This window comes from Periplaneta americana, chromosome 3, assembly GCF_040183065.1.
Source record: "Periplaneta americana isolate PAMFEO1 chromosome 3, P.americana_PAMFEO1_priV1, whole genome shotgun sequence".
NCBI lineage: Eukaryota > Metazoa > Arthropoda > Insecta > Blattodea > Blattidae > Periplaneta > Periplaneta americana.
The window spans coordinates 206,295,298-206,320,711 of NC_091119.1; the positions used below are offsets into that span (position 1 = coordinate 206,295,298).

At 34.2% G+C, this 25,414-nt stretch overlaps 1 protein-coding gene across 1 annotated transcript in view; it reads left to right on the forward strand.

Annotated features, from left to right (window-relative positions):
• Window positions 1-20,332, forward strand: part of LOC138697181 (uncharacterized) — a 25,458-nt gene extending 5,126 nt beyond the window's left edge. Inside the window, exons 3-9 of the mRNA XM_069822748.1 lie at window positions 9-90; window positions 182-234; window positions 2,417-2,452; window positions 8,932-9,067; window positions 11,745-11,830; window positions 13,451-13,478; window positions 20,180-20,332. Of these exons, the coding sequence (XP_069678849.1) occupies window positions 9-90; window positions 182-234; window positions 2,417-2,452; window positions 8,932-9,067; window positions 11,745-11,830; window positions 13,451-13,478; window positions 20,180-20,241 (483 nt within the window). The 3' untranslated portion in view covers window positions 20,242-20,332. The remainder of the gene's footprint in view (window positions 1-8; window positions 91-181; window positions 235-2,416; window positions 2,453-8,931; window positions 9,068-11,744; window positions 11,831-13,450; window positions 13,479-20,179) is intronic.
• Window positions 20,333-25,414: the final 5,082 nt, after the last annotated feature.

A 25,414-nucleotide genomic window follows, 5' to 3' on the forward strand; every position in this document is an offset into this window, starting at 1 on the left:
CTTTGTAGTCATGCTGTGGTACCTACAATACCGATATTCTGAGGAAAGGGGAAAAAGCTTCCAACCAATGTAGGAACACTGTTCACAGAGGTAAAGAACTTTCCAGGTGAAAAACGGTAATTAAATGTAGTTTACAAACTAGTACTGACTCTTCAAAGTGTAATGTGACTTTCAATTTCAGATGTAAACAACTTCAAAGGTCCTGAAAAAATCAAGAAAATTATGCCATTTTTTGTAAGTATGTCACTTCCTCCTACTCACGTCACAGTTCACTCTATTGGCCTGTTTTTCGAAAGACAAGATAGTGACTGATTAGTTAGCACTCCTTAGAGTGACTAGTTCCGTAATTTTACTGCCTAGTTACTCGAAAGATTTTTTGGCTCACTAATGAATTAACTGAAAAATGATTAATTAGGGAATCTAGACATTAACACAATCTTATTCATAAATAACAAGTTGCATAAGATCTGTTAGTACATGTCAATCGCTTTAAAATATGTCTTTTGCGCAATAAGTCATAAGCTATAGGTTAACAACTGGCAAAACTCCGTTGTAGGAGGTTACTAAACCTTACCGCTGTGCTAAAGGCGGAGTCGGAGTCGGACTTTACCCTCCATTAAACTGAACCATTGACAAATCATCTGACGCATCAGTACGCGCTACTATTGGCTGACAATTACGAAGGGGGAGGTGATTAGTATATGTGTCACTCTTTAAGATTGACGCATGCGCAGACTAACGGAGTTTTCTAAGTTGTTCCCCTATACCTTTTATCTTTGTTTACTCGTATCTTGTAAATAAATCAACTCGATTTCTACACACTATTGGTCCAACAATTTCGTATACAATAGCGAATACGTCTTCATCTAAAGACAAATTTATTTTGAAGACTTAAGAAACTTATTACTATACTGCAATAATCACCATGGTAACGTCGACCTGGTTGGCGAGTTGGTATAGCGCTGGCCCTCTATGCCCAAGGTTGCGGGTTCGATTCCGGGCCAGGTCGATGGCATGTAAGTGTGCTTAAATGCGACAGGCTCATGTCAGTAGATTTACTGGCATGTAAAAGAACTCCTGCGGGACAAAATTCCGGTACATCCGGCGACGCTGATATAACCTCTGCAGTTTCGAGCGTCGTTAAATAAAACATAACATTTAAACATTGTAACTGTCTGTAGTAACGTAAATTTTTCCAACACATCTAGTAGGCTTTGGTTTTTCAAAGAGATCAGCTGGAAATTTAAGGTCAATGCATTCTTTCGATATTTCTGCCCATGTAAGAAGAGTTAAGAGTTACTGATTTCGTATCCCCCTCCAGCAATGAGAGTTTAATTTAAGGAATCATTAGGCCTACTGTACCTGTTTATAATAATTATAGACTCATTATTTTTAATAAAACCTCAAGTATTGTTAGAGGAACTGGGCATAAACGCCAAGCAACAATTTCTCTACAAATTTATTACAGGTTACGTTTGAAACTTTACGTTGTAATGAAAGCTTGCATCTATGAAAACAAAATCCTGTTACTTTTCTTGAATCCTCCAAGCTTACTTCAGTGTCAGCGTGATTACTGAGTGGTTGGGCAGAGATAGTGCCTATTTCCTATATCCGTCTACAGGGTGTTTAAAATATAATGGTCAATGTTTTAAAAATTAAAAGTATAAATGAACACAAGAAAAAAGTTCCATACAGATTGTTGCTTGTTTGAGTTTGTAATTTTCATCTGCAAATTACTGACCATCACTTTTGTAACACTCAGTTCAGCCTATGGGGAAATGGTTCTTTTGAAGAATGACAAACTCTGTCTTGGAATATTTTTGTGGACCTCATAATGGGAAAAAAATAACTGATAACGTAAGCATTATTAATTAAAGTCCAGATTACCAAGAACTATTGATCAAACGATACGAAACGTGAAGACAACATGAGTATGGAGCGAACACTTCCATGTACCGCGTAACAAGGAGCTACAAAAAATATAGGTAGTTTCACGAAATAACACCGCATTATTGCAGATTTTATTTGTTTCACAACAATTCTACTCTATTTCATGTCGCGAATTATATTAATGTTTACAGTGTGAAATGAGAGATTAAAAAAAGGTTTATTTAAATGATATCATTTATTAAAGAGTAAACACTAGACTATGACTTAAGTTTCCATTAAGGTTTACACTGAGAGTTATGTTTTTTGACACATCAAGATTTTGATTTAAAAAATCAATTAAAGGAATATAATTTAAAAGCCTTTTATCAGGTAAATATAGCTTTATTCCATGATTCGTTTATCCGAGGAATTAATCTCACTGATTTCTTAGTTTAGTTACAATATATTAAATAAATGCGCATCTCATACGTAGCCTATGAACGTCCACAATTCATGTTCCTCACAATTACTCCTCTCTTTATTTCAGTGTGAACAGTTGTGTATGTGCAGGAGACTTCACATGGTATGTCTGTCACTATAATTTCACTAGTAGTAGTAATAATTATTGAGAAATTCCTTTGCAGAACGAAAATTACACTTGTTCAGATCAAATTTCTGCACATTTAAAGGACAAAACTAAAATTCTTTCAATCATTTATTATCATAATACACTGCTCAAATGATACTCGGGAGAAAATTAAACGCAGAATAAATATGGGAAATGACTGATATTATTCGGTTGAGAAGCTTTTATCATCCAGTCTGATGTCAAAAAATCTTAAAGTTAGAATTTATAAAACAGTTATATTACCGGTTATTCTTTATGGTTGTGAAACTTGGACTCTCACTTTGAGAGACGAACATAGGTTAAGGGTATTTGAGAATAAGGTGCTTAGGAAAATATTTGGGGCTAAGAGGGATGAAGTTACAGGAGAATGGAGAAAGTTACACAACGCAGAATTGCACGAATTGTATTCTTCACCTGACATAATTAGGAACTTTAAATCCAGACGTTTGAGATGGGCAGGGCATGCAGTACGTATGGGCGAATCCAGAAATGCATATAGAGTGTTAGTTGGGCGGCCGGAGGGAAAAATACCTTTAGGGAGGCCGAGACGTAGGTGGGAAGATAATATTAAAAAGGATTTGAGGGAGGTGGGATATGATGATAGAGAATGGATTAATCTTGCTCAGGATAGGGAACAATGGCGAGCTTATGTGAGGGCGGCAATGAACCTCCGGGTTCCTTAAAAGCCAGTAAGTAAGTAAGTAAGTAATACACTGCTCTCTTAAATTCACTGAGCACATTGGGAATTAAATCAATGGCTTTCCCAAAACACGCAATTTTCGAAAAGAAAGCAAAAACGAGCTAAATTGTATTGTACTTTTCTTTGAAATATCTGAAAGAATTGGAATTAATGACATTACTTAGGTTCAACCTATATGCCGCGCATCGTATTTAAGGCCATGAGCATCGAGAGTGAAGTTATAGACAGTTATGATCTATAACAGAGGTCATCAAAACATTGCACTCTCGGGCTAGCGTCTCTTAACCGCAGGGCTCTTACAGCACCAGCGTGCATTCGTGGCTGCTGGCGGGCATACTTCCGAGGGTGCATGTCCATGCACTGGTTACCCCTAACCCATTTCAGCGGGTGCTGACGATCACTGATCTATAATAACAAAGATAAAACGTATGGGCGAATCCAGAAATGCATATAGTTAGTTGAAAGGCCGGAGGGAAAAAGACCTTTGGGTAGGCCGAGACGTAGGTGGGAAGATAATATAAAAATTCATTTGAGGGAGGTGGGATATGATGGTAAGGACTGGATTAATCCTGCTCAGGACAGGAACCGATGGAGGGCTTATGTGTGGTCGGCAATGAACCTCCGGGTTCCTTAAAAGCCATTTTTAAGTTGTAAATACAAAGTAGAAATAGAAAAAACGATTTTGTGCGAGATCGTGCGTATTTGCTTGTTTTCCGCACAAAACCAATAAGCGGTAAGTGTGAAATACCACATTCAGTATTCCCAACTTAACACACAACAATTTCCCTCTTTATACTGCTTAAGAGACATATTCATTTTATTGCTTTTGGCTTTTAACATATTATTTTTAGAGACGTTTAACAGAGTAATAATTATAAATTGGAAACTTACCACTGCAATTTCACCTAAATTGCACTGTTAATTATTGTTTTTAAATGTTTGCAAAAATTAAGTAAACTCTATTACTCCAGTAAAGTTATTGCATTCGTGATGCAAGTAACATTAAGGAAGCCGTGAAAAAATCAACACGATTCCAGATGCCGATGTTATTACTGCAATATGTTATATAAATAATATTGTTAAAATATTGAAATGAAAAATAAATCATTACATAACCTTACCGTTTGTTTTAGGGGAGAGTCGGGTAGTATCGGACATCGGGTAGTATCGGACAGTGAGTTTCTTTCATCTACCACCATATGGTAGTACCTGAATGACATGGTTACGTTTCTCTATCCGACATCACAGAAACGTAACCATGTCAATCAGGTACTATCATCGTGTGGTAGATGAAAGAAACTCACTGTCCGATATTACCCGATGTCCGATACTACCCGACTCTCCCCTAAGTTCGCATTTATAGACTGGGGGGGGAAGACAGACGTATATCACGGCCTGCCGGAGTATAGTAAACACAGAAAAAATTTTATGGCAACAATGTTGAAGAGAGATATTTTTGTTTTCCAAAATTGCCGTCATTGAACAGAAACCAAGATGGAGATTTCATCGCAACTAATTAGAAATTCCTCTTTCAGGTATATAATAATAATCTTCGCACAAAATAATGTACGATACACGAGCGGTATGTTTGTTTTCAACTACGTTTCGCTTTTTCAATCTTTTCCTCGAACATGAAAACATCAACATACAGCTCTTGTAACGCATATTACTATTAAAATAAAATATAAACTACAATAACATTAACAATTTACACTACCGTACTACAAAATACTTAAGTCTATAGAAGAGTTGAGAAATTCCTTAAAGAGGCATCATAAAAGGGATTTTCTATTAGCAAACTTTGCATGATGATTTTAAATTTCTTAAAATGTACAGCGTCTGCTTGGTGTGGCAATTTATTGAACCTAGCAACTACAACCTAGCTAAAACAATTTCTTGATTTGCTCAGTTCAACGTTTTATTTAGGCCTTCATTCACAGTTTTCTATCCAAAGGGCAGGTCTTTCACTGCAAACCAAGTATTCTCCTATTTTCCCATTTTCTGCCTTCCTCTTAGTCTTCGCATATATGATCCTTTCTTCTTCTTCTTTGGTTCTACAGCCGGGTTCCAGCCTTGACCGCCCCAACGATGCTTTTCCATGCCCTTCGATCTAACACCTGCTGCTATTACATCCTTCTCCACTTCATCCAGCCATCTTAGCTGAGGTCTCCCTACTTTTCTGGTGCGAAAAAGTATAGTGAGAGCCAATTTCTTGCAAGGATCATTTTCATCCTTCCTACAGAATGGCCCAGCCACCTGACTCTCCTAGCTTTAATTTCTCTGCAAACATCTAGTTCTTTAAAAAGTTGGTATAATTCATAGTTATATCTTTTCCTCCAACTGCCCTCATCATTTGCTGGTCCGTATTTCGTCCTCAGAACCTTTCTCTTGAAGCAGTAATTAGGAGAGGGAGAGACCGATTTAATAGCGAAGTGATATCTCCATATTTTTGTGACATGTAATCGCGGGGATGTTCTGGCGACTTGGTTAGAATTAGTTTCACACTCAGATGGTTCACATCCTCTCGTCACCTGTCAGCATCGGACAGATTTATGGCCACCTTGGACAGGGTTTTGCATAGACACTCTTTCAAGCGTAAAAGCCAAAGTTGGACTGGACCCGTGGGAAAGTTATTGCAAAGCTCGGATTTTCCAAGAACGGGGGTTCTCTAAAGATCTACTAACTAATTTGATGTTGTGGGAAGTCCAAAAGTTTAAATTTAGAGATGACGTATTTCGCGCCCAATAAGAAGAGATCGTGGTTCAACTTATGAGGTCACTTTGGACCAATAGTGAATAGATTTTAGGCCGGTTAAGTGACGCAGTTTTTAACCAATAGGATAGTTAGTTTTAGCGTAGGATAGGTTTTTATAAATAAGGGTGACGGGGAGTGGAGATCATCACAACTTCTTATCGTGTCGGCGGCCCTACATACAGGGCACAATAACTACCTCGTTTCGCGTCGACAGGACAACTACTTCTTTTCGTGTCGACATATTTTTTTGGGTGTCGGCGGCCCAACCTAATAGTCTTTCTTCCGGCGAAGACTCGATAGATAGAACTTTGTCATCGGCGAGACTACTCGTCAACGTTTAGGAGCTTCGATTATAGTGTACTGGACAGAGTATTGAATTTATAGTATCGGATAGAGCTTATTCAGAGCCGCCATAGAGTCGATACAGAAGTGCGACCAACGATTGAATTATAAGTCAGCCGGAAATACATACTCTAGGGTTTACCAAGTGAATACGACAATAAACTTATAGTGTTGGAGTTTACACTGCCTTTTATATAAGTAGCCGGCTTGGTAATATTCCTGACATCATCCTACACCACAACCGTACCTCGGCTACCCTGAGTGAATCTCACGCAACACCGAGACGCACCCACCCTCACTCTCAAATATACTCAGCCTACAATTGTCGGCACTGCCAACTGCCCAGGTTTCAGATCCATAAAGCAAGACTGGTCTTATTAATGTTTTATATAATTTGCACTTAGTGTTGCGGCTGATATCATGTGATCTTAACTGTTTTTGGAGTCCATAATAGCACCTGTTTGCTGTAAGGAGTCTATGTTGGATTTCTGCACTCACATTATTATCTGAAGTGACTAGTGAACCTTGGTACTTAAATTCGGTGACTTTTTCCAACTTGTATCCTCCTACTTCAGGATACTCCATTTCTGAGGGATTTATTGATACCTCCATATACTTGGTTTTACCCTCATTTACTTTGAGGCCCATTTGCTGTGCTGTAGCATCTAGGTTGATGAATACATCTTTGATGGCTCTTTCTGATCTCCCAACAATGTCAATATCATCAGCATAAGCCAATATTTGCACCGATTTGTGGAATATTGTACCCCTCCTTTCAATTCCTGAGCTTCGGATAACCTTTTCCAAAGTAATATTGAACAACAGACATGCAAGTGCGTCACCTTGTCTAAGGCCCTTCTGTGTATAGAAAGGTTCTGAAAGTCACATATATAATCCATATTACCTCAATATCGTCTATTATCTGATATCTTCTTCCGCCCCAAACTTTTCTCCCGTTCACCATTCCTTCCACTACATTCTGAGCAGACAGTTTCTTCTCAGTGGCCCAGCAAATTAATTTGTTATACAGTTTAACACTTATGACCAAAGCTCGGAACTTGGGGACTTGTGTGTCGTGTGCATGAGTAAGGTTACAGGTACAACGTACACACAGCTCACCCTGCAAGTGCTCAGAGACAGTCGTGTGTACTAAGAAAGTGGTCACATCGAATGACAGGAAGACGGACGAGGAAACTGTGTCGTGTCGAAGGCAATGACATTCAGATAATTAATTAGAGGTAAACGGTCTGTCTGAAAATAAGAAAATACGTATTATTCGAATGGGTATTGTATACGTTTGAAAATATATTTCTTAAAATTTAGATACAGAATTTCGTGGAGGAATTCTGAGGAGATACATTATTTTCTTCGAATGGAGAGTTTGTATTTTGTAACTTGTGTCAAACACAAACTAGAGATTGGAAACGGGCATTCATTGAAATACATTGCAGTCCCTTAAATCGGTGGAAAATTTGTCCATAGCCATGGATCAAATCGTAGTGGAACCTTCCCTAGTAGTGACATAGAAATTGAAAACTATTTTCGAGACAAACTTAGGATACTTATCTTTCTCAGATACGAGATCAGCTAGTAACTACTGAAAATCGAACAGGAAACAGTGACAGTGAAAACATTCAATACTTTATTTCGGCATAAGACTTTATAATACAATTACATACCATTTTCCAAATTTGAATTTTTTTTAAAATTGAAGCTTTTAAAAAATAAATTTGTAAAATTATCCACGATATAATATAATATTAACAAATGTATTTTTTTTACCTTTTATTTCTGTCTACTATATTCTTGTTTTTATTGAATATCACTGGCTTCTGTCGGATTGTCAATTTATATTAAATGTGTATTTTTCTCTCTTTCTCTTTTTTCTTTATTCTTGCTCTTGTGTTATATTTAATGGTTTGAATTAAGTTACTTACTGTATTTAGTAAAGTATCCTTGTAAATTTTATGTTATATTATTGACTAAGACCACACCGTACACGAGCCTGACTCTTACGGTAGTGGCTAGACACATTTTTGTGTTATAAATGTAATTTGTATTCAGTAGGTAGCTAGTTAAAATAAATAAAATAAAAAAGTTAATTTTGCTCCCGTCACATCATGTGACGTGGAAATAAGTTTCTTTCGTTTTAAATCATGTTTAACTAACAGACGAAGAAGGTATGGGTTAGAAAAATATTCGAATGTATGTAGTCATACACTGTAATAAAATATACAGAGCAGAACTGTAAATTTGATATATTTTGCATGTTTATTTATATATATATGCTATAAAATTACGTGTTTCAACCTACCATAATATTATCATTATGTTGTTCTAGCCAGGAACCACTTTTATAGCAGACCTTACAATACCTCTGTGCTGGAAGCGGGAGTTTGTTGACATTGAAGTCCGATCGCTTAGCCACGTTCAAAGACACAAGTCCCCAAGTTCCGAGCTTTGCTTATAACACATGTAATGTAGTGAGAAAATTAATCGAATGTATGAGTATTCAATAAACAGTATTAACCTACAAACTGTTGAGACAGAGGAGAAAAGACAAATTTGCATTGAAGGAACAAGAAGTCAAATGATTCAGTATACCTGATTACTAACATAAACATTGTTACATTTTCAGTGCAACTCGACAGGATATCTAAAGAAGGATGAATTTGTAAAGTATGCCAAAGATTTGTATGTAGAACAAGAAGTGCGCACAACCTTGCTTCGGAACGTGGACAGATGCTACAGCATTAGTAATCACGGAGCAAATCGTAAGTTTACGGATGAAAATATTGTTCGCAGTAGAAGCACTTTCCTACTATACTTTCCTAATTAAATAAATGTGGAACAATAATCTTACTGAGAGTACTATTTGCGGGAGTGGCAGTTGTAATTGCCGCAGAAATGATCTCTTGCTTGTGAAGGAGAGAATAAGACTAATCAACAACAAAACTGTAAAGAAGAAATATACACTATCAAATACACAGCACAGAAAATTCATACAACCCCAACATAATAGACATCATAAAAAGTATAAAATACAAATAAATAAACGCAACACAAACACAAGAACACAATAAATACATGACACTAACAAACGAAAATAAAAACACATGGTCTACAAGATTGCATCATCTTTCAAGAAACTAAAATACAACACTGCATACTGAACACTCCTCAACACAAGACAAGACACACAAATGCAACCAAACAGGTGTACACAATAGTCGTAGTGACTTCTAACTACATTAGACAGACTGTAAGATCTTTTCAAACACGTCATAAAGAACACATTACAGCCACAGCCAAACCACACAACAGTTTAATCTACGCAGAACGCACCACAAACCCCAAACCCATCTACAGCAACATAGACACATATATGAAAAAACTACACATTCAACAAAAAAAAACAGAAACTCGATATTCTACGTAGAATAATTGGAATTTTACAGACACTCAAAAACACATCCAAAATTTGTCATGGTTCCATGTTATTAACACTCTCTTCTGCAGTCTTATCCTGAGGACTCATTTACAAAAATTTTCCCTGTGAATAACGTCATACGCCACTATTAAAACGTTTGAGTGCAATGCCTCAATATGGCATTGAAGTTGCTTTGCATCCTGATGTAACCCAAAACGAAATCAATTCGGTTTAAGATGACTTCATGAACAGGTATGATGTAAGTTATAGTATAATAACTTCATGAACAGGTATGATATAATAGTATAATAACTTCATGAATAGGTATGATATAAGTAATAGTATAATAACTTCATGAACAGGTATGATATAAGTAATAGTATAATAACTTCATGAACAGGTATGATATAAGTAATAGTATAAAAACTTCATGAACAGGTATGATGTAAATGAGAGCATAATAACTTCATGAACAGGTATGATGTAAGTAATAATATAATAACTTCATGAACAGGTATGATATAAGTAATAGTATAACAACTTCATGAACAGGTATGATATAAGTGACAGTATAATAACTTCATGAACAGGTATGATATAAGTAATAGTATAACAACTTCATGAACAGGTATGATATAAGTAATAATATAACAACTTCATGAACAGGTATGATATAAGTGACAGTATAACAACTTCATGAACAGGTATGATATAAGTAATAGTATAACAACTTCATGAACAGGTATGATATAAGTGACAGTATAATAACTTCATGAACAGGTAGGGTATAAGTGATAGTATAATAACTTCATGAACAGGTATGGTATAAGTGATAATATAACTTCATGAACAGGTATGATATAAATAAGTTATTAATATAATAACTTCATGAACAGGTATGGTATAAGTGATAGTATAACTTCATGAACAGGTATGATATAAGTATTAGTATAATAATTTCTTGAACAGGTATGATATAAGTAATAGTATAATAACTTCACGAACAGGTATGATATAAGTAATAGTATAATAACTTCATGAACACGTATGATGTTAAGTGATAGTATAATAACTTCATGAACAGGTATCATATAAGTATTAGTATAATAACTTCATGAAGAGGTATGATATAAATAATAGTATAATAACTTCATGAACAGGTATGATATAAGTAATAGTATAATAACTTCATGAACAGGTATGATGTAAGTGATAGTATAATAACTTCATGAACAGGTATGGTATAAGTAATAGTATAATAACTTCATGAACAGATAGGGTATAAGTGATAGTATAATTTCATGAACAGGTATGGTATAAGTGTTGTATAATAACTTCATGAACAGGTATGAAATAAACAAGTTATTAATATAATAACTTCATGAACAGGTATGGTATAAGTGATAGTATAACTTCATGAACAGGTATGATATAAGTATTAGTATAATAACTTCATGAACAGTTATGGTATAAGTGATAGTATAATAACTTCATGAACAGGTATGATATAAGTAATAGTATAATAACTTCATGAACAGGTATGATATAAGCGATAGTATAACAATTTCATGAACAGGTATGACATAAGTGATTGTTTTCCAGTTAGTATATTAATTTTTTTGAATATGTAACTGTGACAATAACATAATTCAACCTTCAATGATACTGAAATCGATTGAGATTTTAATTCCAAAGTAACAAGTAGTAACAAGACTTGATGACAAGACATTCTTCGGTACTCACGCCCTTCTGAATTCATTTCAGTGTATAAATGAATAGGAATTGCTGCAATGCAATTTCTCCATTACGGTCATCAATTTATGAGATGTCGGTATGAAGCGTTGGGAAGTGCATATTTTTAAGACTTTAGTAACTAAAAGTTATCTAAAATTGATTAATTTGTGTTGTGCTTATGTAGTCAAAATCATTTACAGTACATAATTAATCTATTGTTACACTTTCTGAAGCAGTTACATGAGCACGAGAGAACTAAATTTCATTTCATTTTACTTTATTTTAAGAATGGATGACGCAGGAACCGGATACAAAAATTTGCAACGGTGCAGCGGGAATGTCCGAGATATGTTTCAGCAAAGCAATGATGAAGGTAAGTAAGTACTAATTAGCTAAGTCGACATTCTGTTTTCCTGTCCCATTCATTTCATGACTAAAATAACTCTTTCTCTTTTCCCACGTCTAGCTACTTGTCATTATTTTCTTAAGTCAACACGTTCTTAATTTTGTCGATGATTAAATTCCCTACGATTTACGACAGGGTAAATTCTGAGTTAATGCAATCAAAAGTTTGTTCTTACTCAGTTCTTATCTGGACACGGCAAGTTTGGTAGCTATTTCGAAAGGTTCAAGAGAGAAACAGAAGGTGGAAATATTTGTGCATGTGATGACTCCCTGCAAACAGTCCAACATTTGTTATTAGTGTGTCACAAAAATGAACTGCAACGTCTTGAACTAGTTTGTCGATTAGACAGGTGCGACACCAAGTACTCCCCACCAATACAAGTGTTCCGATCAAGATTTTATGAGATATGTAAATTACGTTCACAAAAGTTGTAATCTGAACACATGATAAAATTTGTATATATCCACTGAATTATTATTATTTTCTTTCCATAGTTTTTATATATTTTGATAAAAATATTTAAATTAAGTTGATAGAAATAAATTAGGATAATAATTTAAAATAGATTCCGATAAATGTGTTGTATAAAATTTAGAAACTGCTTGTAACAACATTGTTTAACGGAAAACTGTGTAACGTCTTCAGAGATTTCAACCTACAGAAATTTAAAATTACATTCTAGTGAATATTAGGATTAGTTATTTGCTTAGGTTATAATATAGTATACATTTCATGAAACTTGTTAATTATTGAAATATAAGATTTTATTTTAGTATTTAATTTCATCTCATTGCATTTCATTCATTCATGTGTATAAATTATAAAACTTTGTAGAGATTTGCTGAATTTATAGGTTTGTAAAATTGTATTAATTTCATAATTGATACGTAAGATTAATTCAATACGAGACTTCATTAATCAATATCATATTATTATTATTATTATTATTATTATTATTATTATTATTATTATTATTAGCCTACTATTATGCATTTATAATCCTAACATACCTATCTCAGGTAAAACTGGGTTCTCTGTAAAATTGGAGTATAATAAATAAATAAATAAATTGTGAAGATTTATCAACCCATACTTCATCTCACAATGTCTGACAGGAGAATTAAGCAATGCCGACAGAGTAGGAGACAAGTAAAATTGCTATTCAACCAATGACAGAGGTCTCATTCCATACTTGTCTTGAAGTTGTGTGGGGGTAGAACGTTTCTGATAGCCCAGCTTCAAATCAAATTTGGAATCAGACCTCTGCCATTGGTTGAAAATCAATTACACTTATCTCCTCCTCTGCCCACAATGTTTAAATCTCTTGTCAGATATTATGGAAGGAAGTATAGACGGTATACCAAATCCGTCAATCATCAAAGTCGTACTGGTCAAGATCTGAGAGGTTGGGCTTAAACGTTATGACTAGCAGCAGGATTCATATGCAAATGCATATTTTTAATGATCAGCTGATAGGCATTCAAAAAACATTTTATGCAAGTCTGTGATAATCAACATGCAAAGTTAATAGTACATATTTTTGCTTATTTCATGTAAGATTCAATCAATCATTTGTTCATTTTCCAGGACTGTCCTGACGGGTATTTCAAGAATAGTAAGTATTTATGTACTTACTTACTTACTGCCTTTCAAGGAACCCAGAGGTTCATTGCCGCCCTCACATAAGTCCGCCATTGCTCCCTATCCTGAGCAAGATTAATCCAGTCTCTATCATCGTATCCCACCTCCCTCAAATCCATTTTAATATTATCTTCCCATCTACGTCTCGGCCTCCCTAAAGGTCTTTTTCCCTCCGGCCTCCCAACTAACACTCTATATGCATTTCTGGATTCGCCTATACGTGCTACATGCCCTGCCCATCTCAAACGTCTGGATTTAATGTTCCTAATTATATCAGGTGAAGAATATAATTCGTGCAGTTCTGTGTTGTGTAACTTTCTCCATTCTCCTGTAACTTCATCCCTCTTAGCCCCAAATATTTTCCTAAGCACCTTATTCTCAAACACCCTTAACCTATGTTCCTCTCTCAAAGTGAGAGTCCAAGTTTCACAACCATACAGAACAACCGGCAATATAACTGTTTTATAAATTCTAACTTTCAGATTTTTTGACAGCAGACTGGATAATAGTATTTATGTACATGAAATATAAAAAAAAAATCAACTGATTACAGTTAAATAACCAAAGTATAACATAACGATGCCATCCGTTTTGTTGTTTCAATAAACACAGCTCGAAGGCAGTCGATTCTTAATATCGTAGCTTTTCTCTGAAAGGTACTCTTGTCATGACATTTTCCTTATCACGTAATTTGTATTTCATTATAAACACAAGTTAAGCACGAGTGATATTGATGCATTATGAAGTAAGCGATATCTCTCTTCTCAATCGTTAAAAATACGTAAACATGCACACGTGTATGATGCAGGTAATTCCAAACGTACGAGGTTGTTTTGGAAAGCTTTGCCTCCTATTCTTTTTATTTTTAAATGGCTATAGTTATTCACGTAAAATAAAAAGTGATGACTTTCTGGGACTTTATTATTTATACATATCTATATAATTATTTCTCCACATACTCGACGACAGAATCACAGCCTAACTTCTGTCTGCACTGCATCATCATCAAAAAACGGTTCTCTCAGATGTTTTTTAAGTTTTGGTAACACCTGATCGGGACTGTATGGAGATGATTCAAAGACAGTAAAACCAAATCCAATCGTGCACAAAGTTTTCGGAATTCCAGTTCTGCGATTATCATCTGCACACGCTTCTTCCATTGTCACACAAGTTGAGAGTCACACTAGATATTATTGGGTTATTTTACGACGCTGTATCAACATCTAGATTATTTAGCGTCTGAATGATAGAAAGGTGATAATACCGGTGAAATGAGTGCGGGGTCCAACACCGAAAGTTACTCAGCATTTGCTTGTATTAGGTTGAGGGAAAACCCCGGAGAAAACCTCAACCAGGTAACTTACCCCGACCGGGATTCGAACCCGGGCCACCTGATTTCGCAGCCAGACGCACTGACCGTTACTCCACAGGTGTGGACGTCACACTAGATTCATTATAAGCAAGAACAGGCCAAAGTCGGACAGTCTACTGATGTTTGCACATTGCTCTCTTTAAACAGCCTTCATTCTCCCGATAAATGTCAATCGGGGCCACAGTTTCTCCCGTCAGAAAAATCATCACAGAGCGCTGTTTCAGACACATCGACATACTGCTGTTACACGCTGCCGTGTTTCATACTATAATTCAGAGCTATCTAGCGGCAGAGGTACAAAACTTGCGTCAGTGAAGCAGAAAAGTTAACTGATAAGTAGACTTCGTTGAATTGCCACACGCAGCATGCAATCAGGTTGCCGATGTATGTAGTATAGAAGAGGTGAGCGACCGCCCGGTCTCGTAGTATAAGCAGTTCATGTTAAGAGTTGCGACCGGTCCAAATAGATAGAGCAGGTACAGATCATGTATACCTATGTAAGCTCTTGTTTTTGCATTACTGTGGATGGAATAGTCAAAGTTTAACATTTGTTCAGTGCAGACAAGAATTCAATCAAACATACTACAATGAGAGTGTTGCTGTTCCAAATAATTGCCCCTGGAATTCCCTTACCCCCGCAGCCAGTCTTAACCCGTTGGGGAACGTGGTTGGATGCTGGTAATAATAATATTACCTCAAAATAATGGAGGTCATTGATGCATTGGATAGCACAGACAGTTCCGCTGTTGCAGCTGTAAAATCATTGTCTTCTGAACAGCTATTGGAAGATATTCTGTTCATTGATTCTAATTTTAAAATCGTGTCCAAAAGCATCATCCTGTTAGAATCGTCTAAACTACAACTCTCAGAAGTACTTAATATAGTGGATAAAGTATCACAAACCGTTATCCAAAATAACAATTCACTAATCTCAGAAAAAGTGAAATGCAAGTTGAGAAACATTATTGCTAAAAATTCTGGCTATTCACAACTTCGTATTATAAATGATGTACTATCAGGTGACGACAAGACATCTGAAGTTGGTGTACTAAAAAGTAGTGACTTTCCGTTCTTCAAATATGTACATATTACATCGTGTGTTGTTGAACGTACATTTTCCCAAAATAAAAACTGTTTAAGTGACCGTCGGAGGAGGTTACTTTGCAGTCGCTCAAAATGTACATAACTCTTCACCGCAATGCACATATTCAAGGATGATGTGAGTATCTTACATTAAATTTTAAGAGTTTATATCTCACTATAAAATAATTGTGTATTTACATGTTTAGACATTTCCTACTTCAATGATCATTCATTATATTTCTTGAATACAGGATACAGGTTTTATTGTAACCGCAGTATACTGCTCTATCCTTTGCACGCCTCCTTTCTCATACAGTCTATACCGCGTGCGCAGTAAACCTTGCGATTCTCGTGGCAATTCCATGAAGTCTACTGATAAGTGAGTGGAATGTACGAAAGCTAGTATTCCGAAATTTGTTAGCAATAACATAAGAAATTACGAGGCATTACTTTTCAAAACACTCTCGTACAACATCATATCCTAAGACAGAATGGGTGGTAAGAATAAACATGAGTATATAGTATATACTGGACTTTTTTAGTAAATACTCTTGTTAGTAAGAATAAAAACATTTGAGTATCTACTCATTTTGATTACATACTTATAACATGGAAGCATAGTAGAATATACTCAAGCGTCCATCTTGTACAGAATATATACTCATACGTGATAAGAATAAAAGCTAGTAGCATAACTGGAATGCTAGAAATGGATTGTAATCTCTATCCAACATCCAGTAATGACGATTTCCAGTACTATTTTCTTCTTTCCTGTTTATTAACGTCACTTATCTGATTCACTCTCCCTTTAATGTTTGTTTATTTATTTACTTACTTACTTAATTAATTAATTAATTAATTTAATGAATATATTTTATTTATTTATTTATTTGTTTATATATTTAACTAGTGGCTTGTGCAGCAAATGCTGCTGCAAACTAAGTTCGTTAGACGTTCAAATAAAAATTTTTCAGATTTATTTTCAATGAAGAATACTTGACATTTTGATAATTATTTGCTTCCATAATAATGAAACATACTCCCTCTGAATGGATTTTTAGGCCACATCCTTTTTTTGAAACTATCCACCCTCAGTTTTTGAGTTTCAACGCGGAAACGCAAGTATCAATGTCAGGACGATAGCAGTAGCTGTTTCAGGTCATTGTGGATTGTAGGCAAAAGTTAAAAAAATGTCAGGTTTGCTAAGTTTTCGAACAATAGCATTTTGCTGCATGTAGAACTTTAAATGTAGAGCGTAAAATCATTTTATCCTACTAAGAGATCATGCTGAAATGATCTGGAGACTACAAAATTTTCTAGGCCTCTTATTTTATTAGTAAGTAATACCTTTTGGTCTTTCCTTAGGAACTTTATTTTTTGCGCTCTCTAGATCCAATACTGAAGACAATGACACACATCAATATTTACATCACACCGCCATTAAGTAATATGAAAAAGACCCAACCCCACTTGATTAAGAACTATAAAAATATTTGATTTTTAAAAACAATATTATCTTACGTAAGTTTTGTAGTTATATATAGCCGCCACTCAGTAAATTATAGAAATGAAGATCTAAATTAAGATACTCTCTACATTTACTTACATAACCTCAAAACGTTTCACTTTCATGTCATCAATATAGCATTAATATTATGTATAATTAAAGAAAAATAGACGCATCATGACATTAACCATAGTAATATGTAATTTCTAAAATGGTAATAATGTCATCAAACCACCTCAAGTTTCGTAGATTTGAATATCTAATAGACTATATATATCTGTACTCACAAAATTATACACTGCAGAATGAGACCTGCAAATTATTTTTAATAACAAATTGAATTTGAGCTCCAAATATGTCGGCAATCCTGCAGGCCTTCGTGTAATAGCCTATTGTTTATTGTAGTGTGTGTTTTGTTCTGAAATTCAATCAAGTCGGCCGTGATTCAATAAAATTAGTTCTCAAAACTGTCAACAGATGGATTTTGGAAAATAGGAAAATTATGTACGAAAATTGACATATCACTGAAAACTACTACTTTTCCGAAAAACTTTGGGTTCCAAGCTTCAAAATGAGGGGCCATTTATTAAAATCCGTTCAGCCGTTTTCCCGTAATTTCCATTACCACTTCAAATTATATATATATATAGATTATTTAATTTATTTAATTATTTATTTATGTATTTATTTTATTTATTTATTTATTTATAATTTATTTAATTTATTCAAATTATTTATTTATCTTATTTACTTATTTATTTAATTAATTAATCACTTGGTATATTAATTAATTAATTTATTTATTTTATTTATTTTATTATTTCACTCATTTAATTAATTTATGTAATTATTTATTTATGTATTTATTTATTTCATATATTTATTTTATTTAGTTCATTACTTCTTTCTTTACGTAATTTCTTTCTTTTAATTATTTATTTAATTATTTGATTAATTTATTTAATTATTAATTTATTTTATTTATTTTTTAATTTATTCATGTTATTTGCAAAACAAATCACTACAGCATGCCGATAGCATGTGAAAGTTTATAAAAAAAAAAACTGAGCATCACGGTGCAAAGTGGTCAAAGAGGATAGGTAACACGAGTATATGCTAACTTTTAAACGATGAAGAAGGCTGTAGAGGTGAGTACATATTGGCGTTAGATACAATGTCTTTATTCTTACGAAAATGAGTATGTTCTAGTGGTTACGAGTATATAATCACAGGAAGTGCTCATACTCAAAAGTATAAATCTTGAGAAAGTACTTAAGCTTTATTCTTACTAATGAATAGATAGGGCAGGCATCTCGCTCGGGACCTCTCATTTCACAGTACCATACCTACGCATTATCTGTAACTAGGTCTCTAGGAGTATACGGAAAATTACACATTCATTGACAAAAACTCGATTTCAGATTAGCCATATTTATTTTTTTAGTTTGTTATTTAACGACACTGTATCAACTACTAGGTTATTTAGCGTCGATGATATTGATGATAGCGAGATGGTATTTGGCGAAATGGGACCGAAGATTCGCCATAGATTACTTGACATTCGTCTTAAAGTTGGGGAAAACCTCGGGAAAAATCCCTACTCTTCGAAATCGACATCAAGCACCTCTTTCTATCCCTCATCATAGAATGTCTATATACTCATCTTCCTATACTGTAGAAATACCTCGCCTCTGGAATTCGTTAACTAATGACGTCAGGGACTGCCGGACTTTATCACAATTCAAAATTAAATTGGAAAATTTTGTCTTAGTTAATGTTTTTTAGGTACAGCTAGAAGTATTGATTTGTGTGTGTTTTTTTTCTTTTCTTTTTTTAATATAGATTAAAATTGCAAGTTTCTTTGTTTATGTTAGTTAATTAGTTAGAATACAATTAAGTATGATACTTAATCACTCATTTAAAGTTTGTGTGACTGCAACCTGTGTATATTTTTGTGATGCTTTACTTTGTTTATAGTGTTTTTTTTCTCTCTCTCTTTATTTCTTGTGTAGCTTTACTTTGTCTATAGTTTTATTTCATTGGGTTATTTTACGACGCTGTATCAACATCTATGTTATTTAGCGTCTGAATGAAATGAAGGTGATAATGCCGGTGAAATGAATCCGGGGTCCAGCACCGAAAGTTACCCATCATTTGCTCGTATTGGGTTGAGGGAAAACCCCGGAAAAAACCTCAACCAGGTAACTTGCCCCGAACCCGGGCCACCTGGTTTCGCGGCCAGACGCGCTGACCGTTACTCCACAGGTGTGGATCTTTGTCTATAGTGTTTTTTTTTTTTGTTTATTTCTATTATTGTATTTGTATTCCTGGTGTTGTGGAAGAGAAGGCCTGATAGCCTTAACTACACCAGAATAAATAAATATATATATATATATAATAAATAAATAAATAAATAAATAAATAATAAAGAAACCAGGCAATCAGCCCAAGCAGGAATCGAACTCGCGTCTAGGCGCAACTCCGGATCGGCAGGAAAATGCTATAGCCCACTGCACTATGCCGGTGGCCTGATTTCAGATATTAATCTCGTTGCATTTTATATACTTTTCCATTGGAAATGGCCAAATCTTATAATCAAGAGATCTCTTAGTATAGTATAAATGTACAATATCGAATATTACTGAAAAGCTTACATTATGCGTCTAGAGGTACGCACATGTGCTGTTTTTAATATTATTTTGTGTTTTTTCAGCTGAAGAATGCAAGAAACACAGAGATAAAGTACTGAAAAAGACGTTCTCAGATCAATTCTAGATGCAAACATGATATGTTACCGTTTCAAGGAATGGGTCTAGGCCTATATCTCAAGATAAGGAATAAACGCATATTTCTTAAATTTAAACGATTTGCCCTAAAATAAAAATTTTATGAATTCATCTTGAACGAGACAAAAGAATGTTGTTCCTGAGTGTTCCTATTGTCCTTGCCTCATTCCATAATTTCATCACATGTATCACCGATACGGAATAAAACTCGCAATTACCGCATCGAGCGTTTCTATGAGAAGTAATTTTCTACAATCCCCCAATTAAATGATAACTCCTGAGTCTTGAGTTGAGAAGAAATTACCTATATTATGCACACCATTATCATTAGATACTACAGTCCGGATCAGCTTACTTAAAGGGAGAGGACTTTTTCTTTTTACCTTTTTCCTATTTGATGTAAAACATTAATTTTTTGTATGTAGAGAGCTCATGGCTATAGCAACTTAAGGGGACACTCAACTTAAAAATTGCAGAAAAAGTGTCATAGAAATAAAAAATTAATTTCTACACTAATTTATGTGACAGAACTAAATTAATATGCAGAATTCTTTCCCCATTCATTGAGAAGTCACAGTCAAATGCACAAAGCCAAAAAATAAGAAATGATAATTAAAAGTGATATTTCAATTAATGATTGATTAAAAATTGAAATATTTTTTATTTTGAAAAGTATTGGATCTAATGAGCTGAGATTTTTGCATGTTACTTTCTATGTGTGTATTAAACTTTTTCTCCAAATTTGAAAAAGATTGGTCAAATAGGAAAAAAGTTCCAAATATAGTTGAGTGTCCTCTTAAGCAAATATAAATATTTTGAAAAAAAAATTTGGGGCTAGATTTGAAAAAAAAATCCCAATGCATGATATACTAAAACAATTATATCTAAGCCATTTTAAAGATTGATTCAAAGAGTTTTTTTTTACATTTTACTTGTAAAAGAATGCTCTACAAACTGTCTGTAACAGAATTTTGATATTAGACCCTACATTTATAAAATAAACAAATAAAACTTAATAACACTTTTTGCAAACAGACAGACATATTTTTTTAAACGAAATCAGTTAGTAAAATTCTGTTACAGAGTAAAGTTTCCTAATAGTCTAGATCAGTGGTCGCCAACACTCGCTGAAATGTGCAATCCCGTGTGCACTGTCGTGCAGCAGGGAGAGATAGAGAGCATACCCGCTAGCAGCTACGGAGTGCACCATAGTGCACTGCGTTTTCCGCGGGTAAGAGAGACTGGCCTCAGTGTGCTCTGCGCTGACGACCCCTGGTCTAGATAATGTGTGTTCTAAATTTCATGCATGCATCTTTAATAGTTCAGAAATTATATCCATTTTTGTCTGGCAATGTAGCAAAAAAAGTAAATTTACCGTAAACAACATTTAAATAGGGGGTGGTGTCATTTAAAAATCCAGAGCCCAGTAAGTTTAAAAATGGCGTCTCAATATCTGGTAAGGGCACAAATACCCACAAAATGTTATGCAATGCATTCCACATATATCACAGAGTATGTTAAAGAAAACATTTTTTTTAATTTACTCTTTTGTTACAAAAAACTACTGCCTTCTCTCCTTATTAACCGAAGGGTGAAACCTAACCATTCCCCCCCCCCTTGCTACATATGCTAGTGGATTATGGTGATTTTCTAGTTTGAAGGTTGAATTTTCTCTTGCCAACTTCGTTTCGAATTTTGGTGCCGGTACTGAGAAATACTACAACTAACTATTCTAACTGTTATGTTGGCAGCAGTAACCGTGAAAATTTTGAAAATTCAAACTGTTGCAGATTTGTGAGCCGATTACTGGAAGCTAGTGAAATTTTATCAACAGTAATCTCACTAGAGGTTTTGATTTATCTAGAGAAAATCAAAACTCAAGTGGGGTTTAATTGACTATTACACGATTAGAAGAAAGTATATAAAGATTAGAAGTAACGAAGTACTCCAATACAATAAAATATTAATTGACTTACGAAAATACAACTGTCTTCAAATGTATTATTGTACCATCTCAATATTACAAATATTACGCTAGATGCATGCTAGATGGCAGAGTTAGACGTTTTCTTGATATCAGGTGTGCCAACTATGGAATCTTTATTTCACTCTGTAGACGGTTAGTAGTCAAGAAGGCTTTGTTGATTCAGTTTCATTTTTATTAAAACAGTTGCATTCCACTTCAGTTATCCGGATCCCAGTAATCAACGTCACTTGACAGATGATTTTCAATAAATCTTAGTATTAAACGTGACTATCCATAATATCATACAGCAGAAGCTATAACATAGCCTAAATAATATATACAAGTTTTAGAAAAGTTTTGATTAGGGATGATGAAATAAAAAAGAAAAGTTTTAATAATGATGATGACATAAAAAATAAACATGAATAATTTTTGAAAGAAACAATTATTCAAAGTACAATTTTCAAATTTGAATGTTTTAGTGGTTGGTGTTAGTGTTTTATATTAGGCATGTGCGTAAAAGAAGTGGAACTCGTTGATGTAGGCCTACATGGTGTATTCCTCAACTTATTCAGGATTTCCGAATGGTGCTCTTCGTTCATTTGTAAATAGGATTTCGGGGAAGATGCACACCTATGACTAGTGATCTTTATTAATTCTTGTTCTTGAATGCCAATGTGAGTCATATTTGAAACTGCTGTGCATCGACTGGAGTGGCTTGTAATTTTCTGTTTTTAATATTTTTTTTTATTTTTTATTTTTTTTTGTTTGAAATCCAGACCAGCGCAGTTTTAAATGTTGGCAAACAAAGAAACAAATGCTAGGGACGCGATAAAATTGTGCGATAAGCAGCCATAATTGGTTGAAATACGTCCTTTCGTACAGTTTTATTGGTCAAAAGTAGTGTGACGTAGTAAAAGTGTAATAGTCCTAATAATTTATTAATATCAGTATTAATATTAATATATAATATTTATTGTCAAGAATGAGCCTCGAATTTGGAAGAAGCAAATAAAATTAAAAAAAAAAATATTTGTCTGATTATAGTAGGCTTATATGGCTGACTACACCTAGCAAATAAATCTATATGATACTTTTGAAACTACTGAACAAAAATGTATTTTTTTGCATGTTTATACATTCTAAATTTACATTGAGGACCCAAAATAGATACCTACAAGAGGTAGACAAGCTTAAGCAAATTCTAGAAATACCAAGTGAAAAGGAAAACTTGATGTCTCGATATAATCCACTTAATAACTTCAAAGTAGATTGCTGCCTTGATCTTGATGAAGTCTTCAACAAAAAAGATATAAATCCAGAAATAGCAAAAGCCATTGCCCTACAAACAATTAATAGAAAATATCCACAAAAGGACTGGTTGTACATTTACACTGATGGATCTCTCATGGATCAAAATGAAGGAGCTGGAGCAGGAGCTACTTGCCAATACTTTTCTCTTTATAACAATGTTGGCAAGTACACAACAAATTTTGATGGCGAAGTTGAAGCCATTTATACATTACTTCAAAATGTATATTGTTCTCCATTTTCCTTGTTATTTGCATAATATGTTATTATAGGTCCAAATAATATGTTTTGTTATATCTGAAGATGCCCTAAACGGCGAAAACGTTCATATATTGTTATTAAATAGCAAATAAACATTTGCAAGTTTATATGCCTTAAGATTGAAATTCATTAAATACTTATTAATACCATAGAAGAGGACATGGAGATGGAGCACCTGGTTAATTGTGAAACTCTTAGGGCATCTGTGGACCTTCCATCAAAATATTGGGAAGCAAGAAGGATGATGACTTCATTGTTAAATCCAGAGCATTAGATACACACACACATTATCTATAAAACTCAACAAAATGAACCACTCTGTTAGATACTTTGTCTACAAAATTTTGAACCGAAATGTCCTGAAATGTTGTTACATTTAATTTAAACATAAGTTTAAAATTTTATTTATTTACGTAGAAATCTTATTGTGGTCAGTCCTGCAGAGCTATATTTTAGCTATAACATGAAAATAACAGAACTGAACGGTTGAATTGTGGAGGAAACTCTTTGTTTTAACACGGCACGTAGCCGTTAATTTTAATAATTGAATTACGCACTTAAATTCACGTTAGAAAATTGAGAATCATTTTAATGCATTGAAAAAAGATCAGGTTTTCCATGTATTAATTTGCAACTGTGTATAAGTTATGCTTACCGAGAAAACTATATTTCCTCTGGTAAGTTTGTCAGTGCTATACCTATCGTCTTGAGTTTCAGTCCTTGTCCCTACCCTCCCGTCCCGTCCCGTCGTCGGTCATTCTAAAGGTACGGTTTGTTTACGGCGATCATCGCCAGCGATTTTCGCCAAAGTTGCTAGCAGTTGAAATGAATGCGCACGGTTTCTTTACAGCGAAGATCGCCATCGCAATTCGTTGGACGCGACGCAGATCGCTGGAGGTTGCTTCTGAAGCAAATTCAGGACGCACATTGCCGCATTCGTGTTCAATAATCGAAATTTAGACAAGGTCATGTTGTAATACCGAATATCTAATCTGTACGCGTTAACCTGTACTATTGTATTTCCACTCCTGTCTATCTTGCGTCTCGTTTTGAAAATTTATCCACCCATCATAACCTAGACACACGATCACAACACTCCTTAATATTATCCATTCCCTCCCACCGAACATCCTCATATTCATCTTCTTTCACTGTGGCTGTTCCTCGGCTTTGGAATTCCCTACCGAGTAATGTCAGGGACTGTCAGACATCAAACCAATTTAAGAATAGACTAACGAAATATTTTTCTAACAAGTCTTGTTAACAATAATAGCTGTTTCAGGTTTGTCAATGTTTAATGGTTATATATATCACAGATAAATATCTAAATTATCTCATTATTATTATTATTATTATTATTATTATTATTATTATTATTATAACTATTTCTTACCAATGTTTATTATTGTCACACTAACATTACTTATCCAACTTTCATTATTTACTTTCATGTTGTCTTATGGTCTAGATATTAATGTAATAACTATGTAACCAATTGTATTCAATTAGAATTAGAGTCTGGCTGGGCGGAAGAGAAGGCGTACTGGCCTTAGGTCTGCCAGATTAAATAAATAAATAATAATAATAATAATAATAATAATAATTATTATTATTATTATTATTA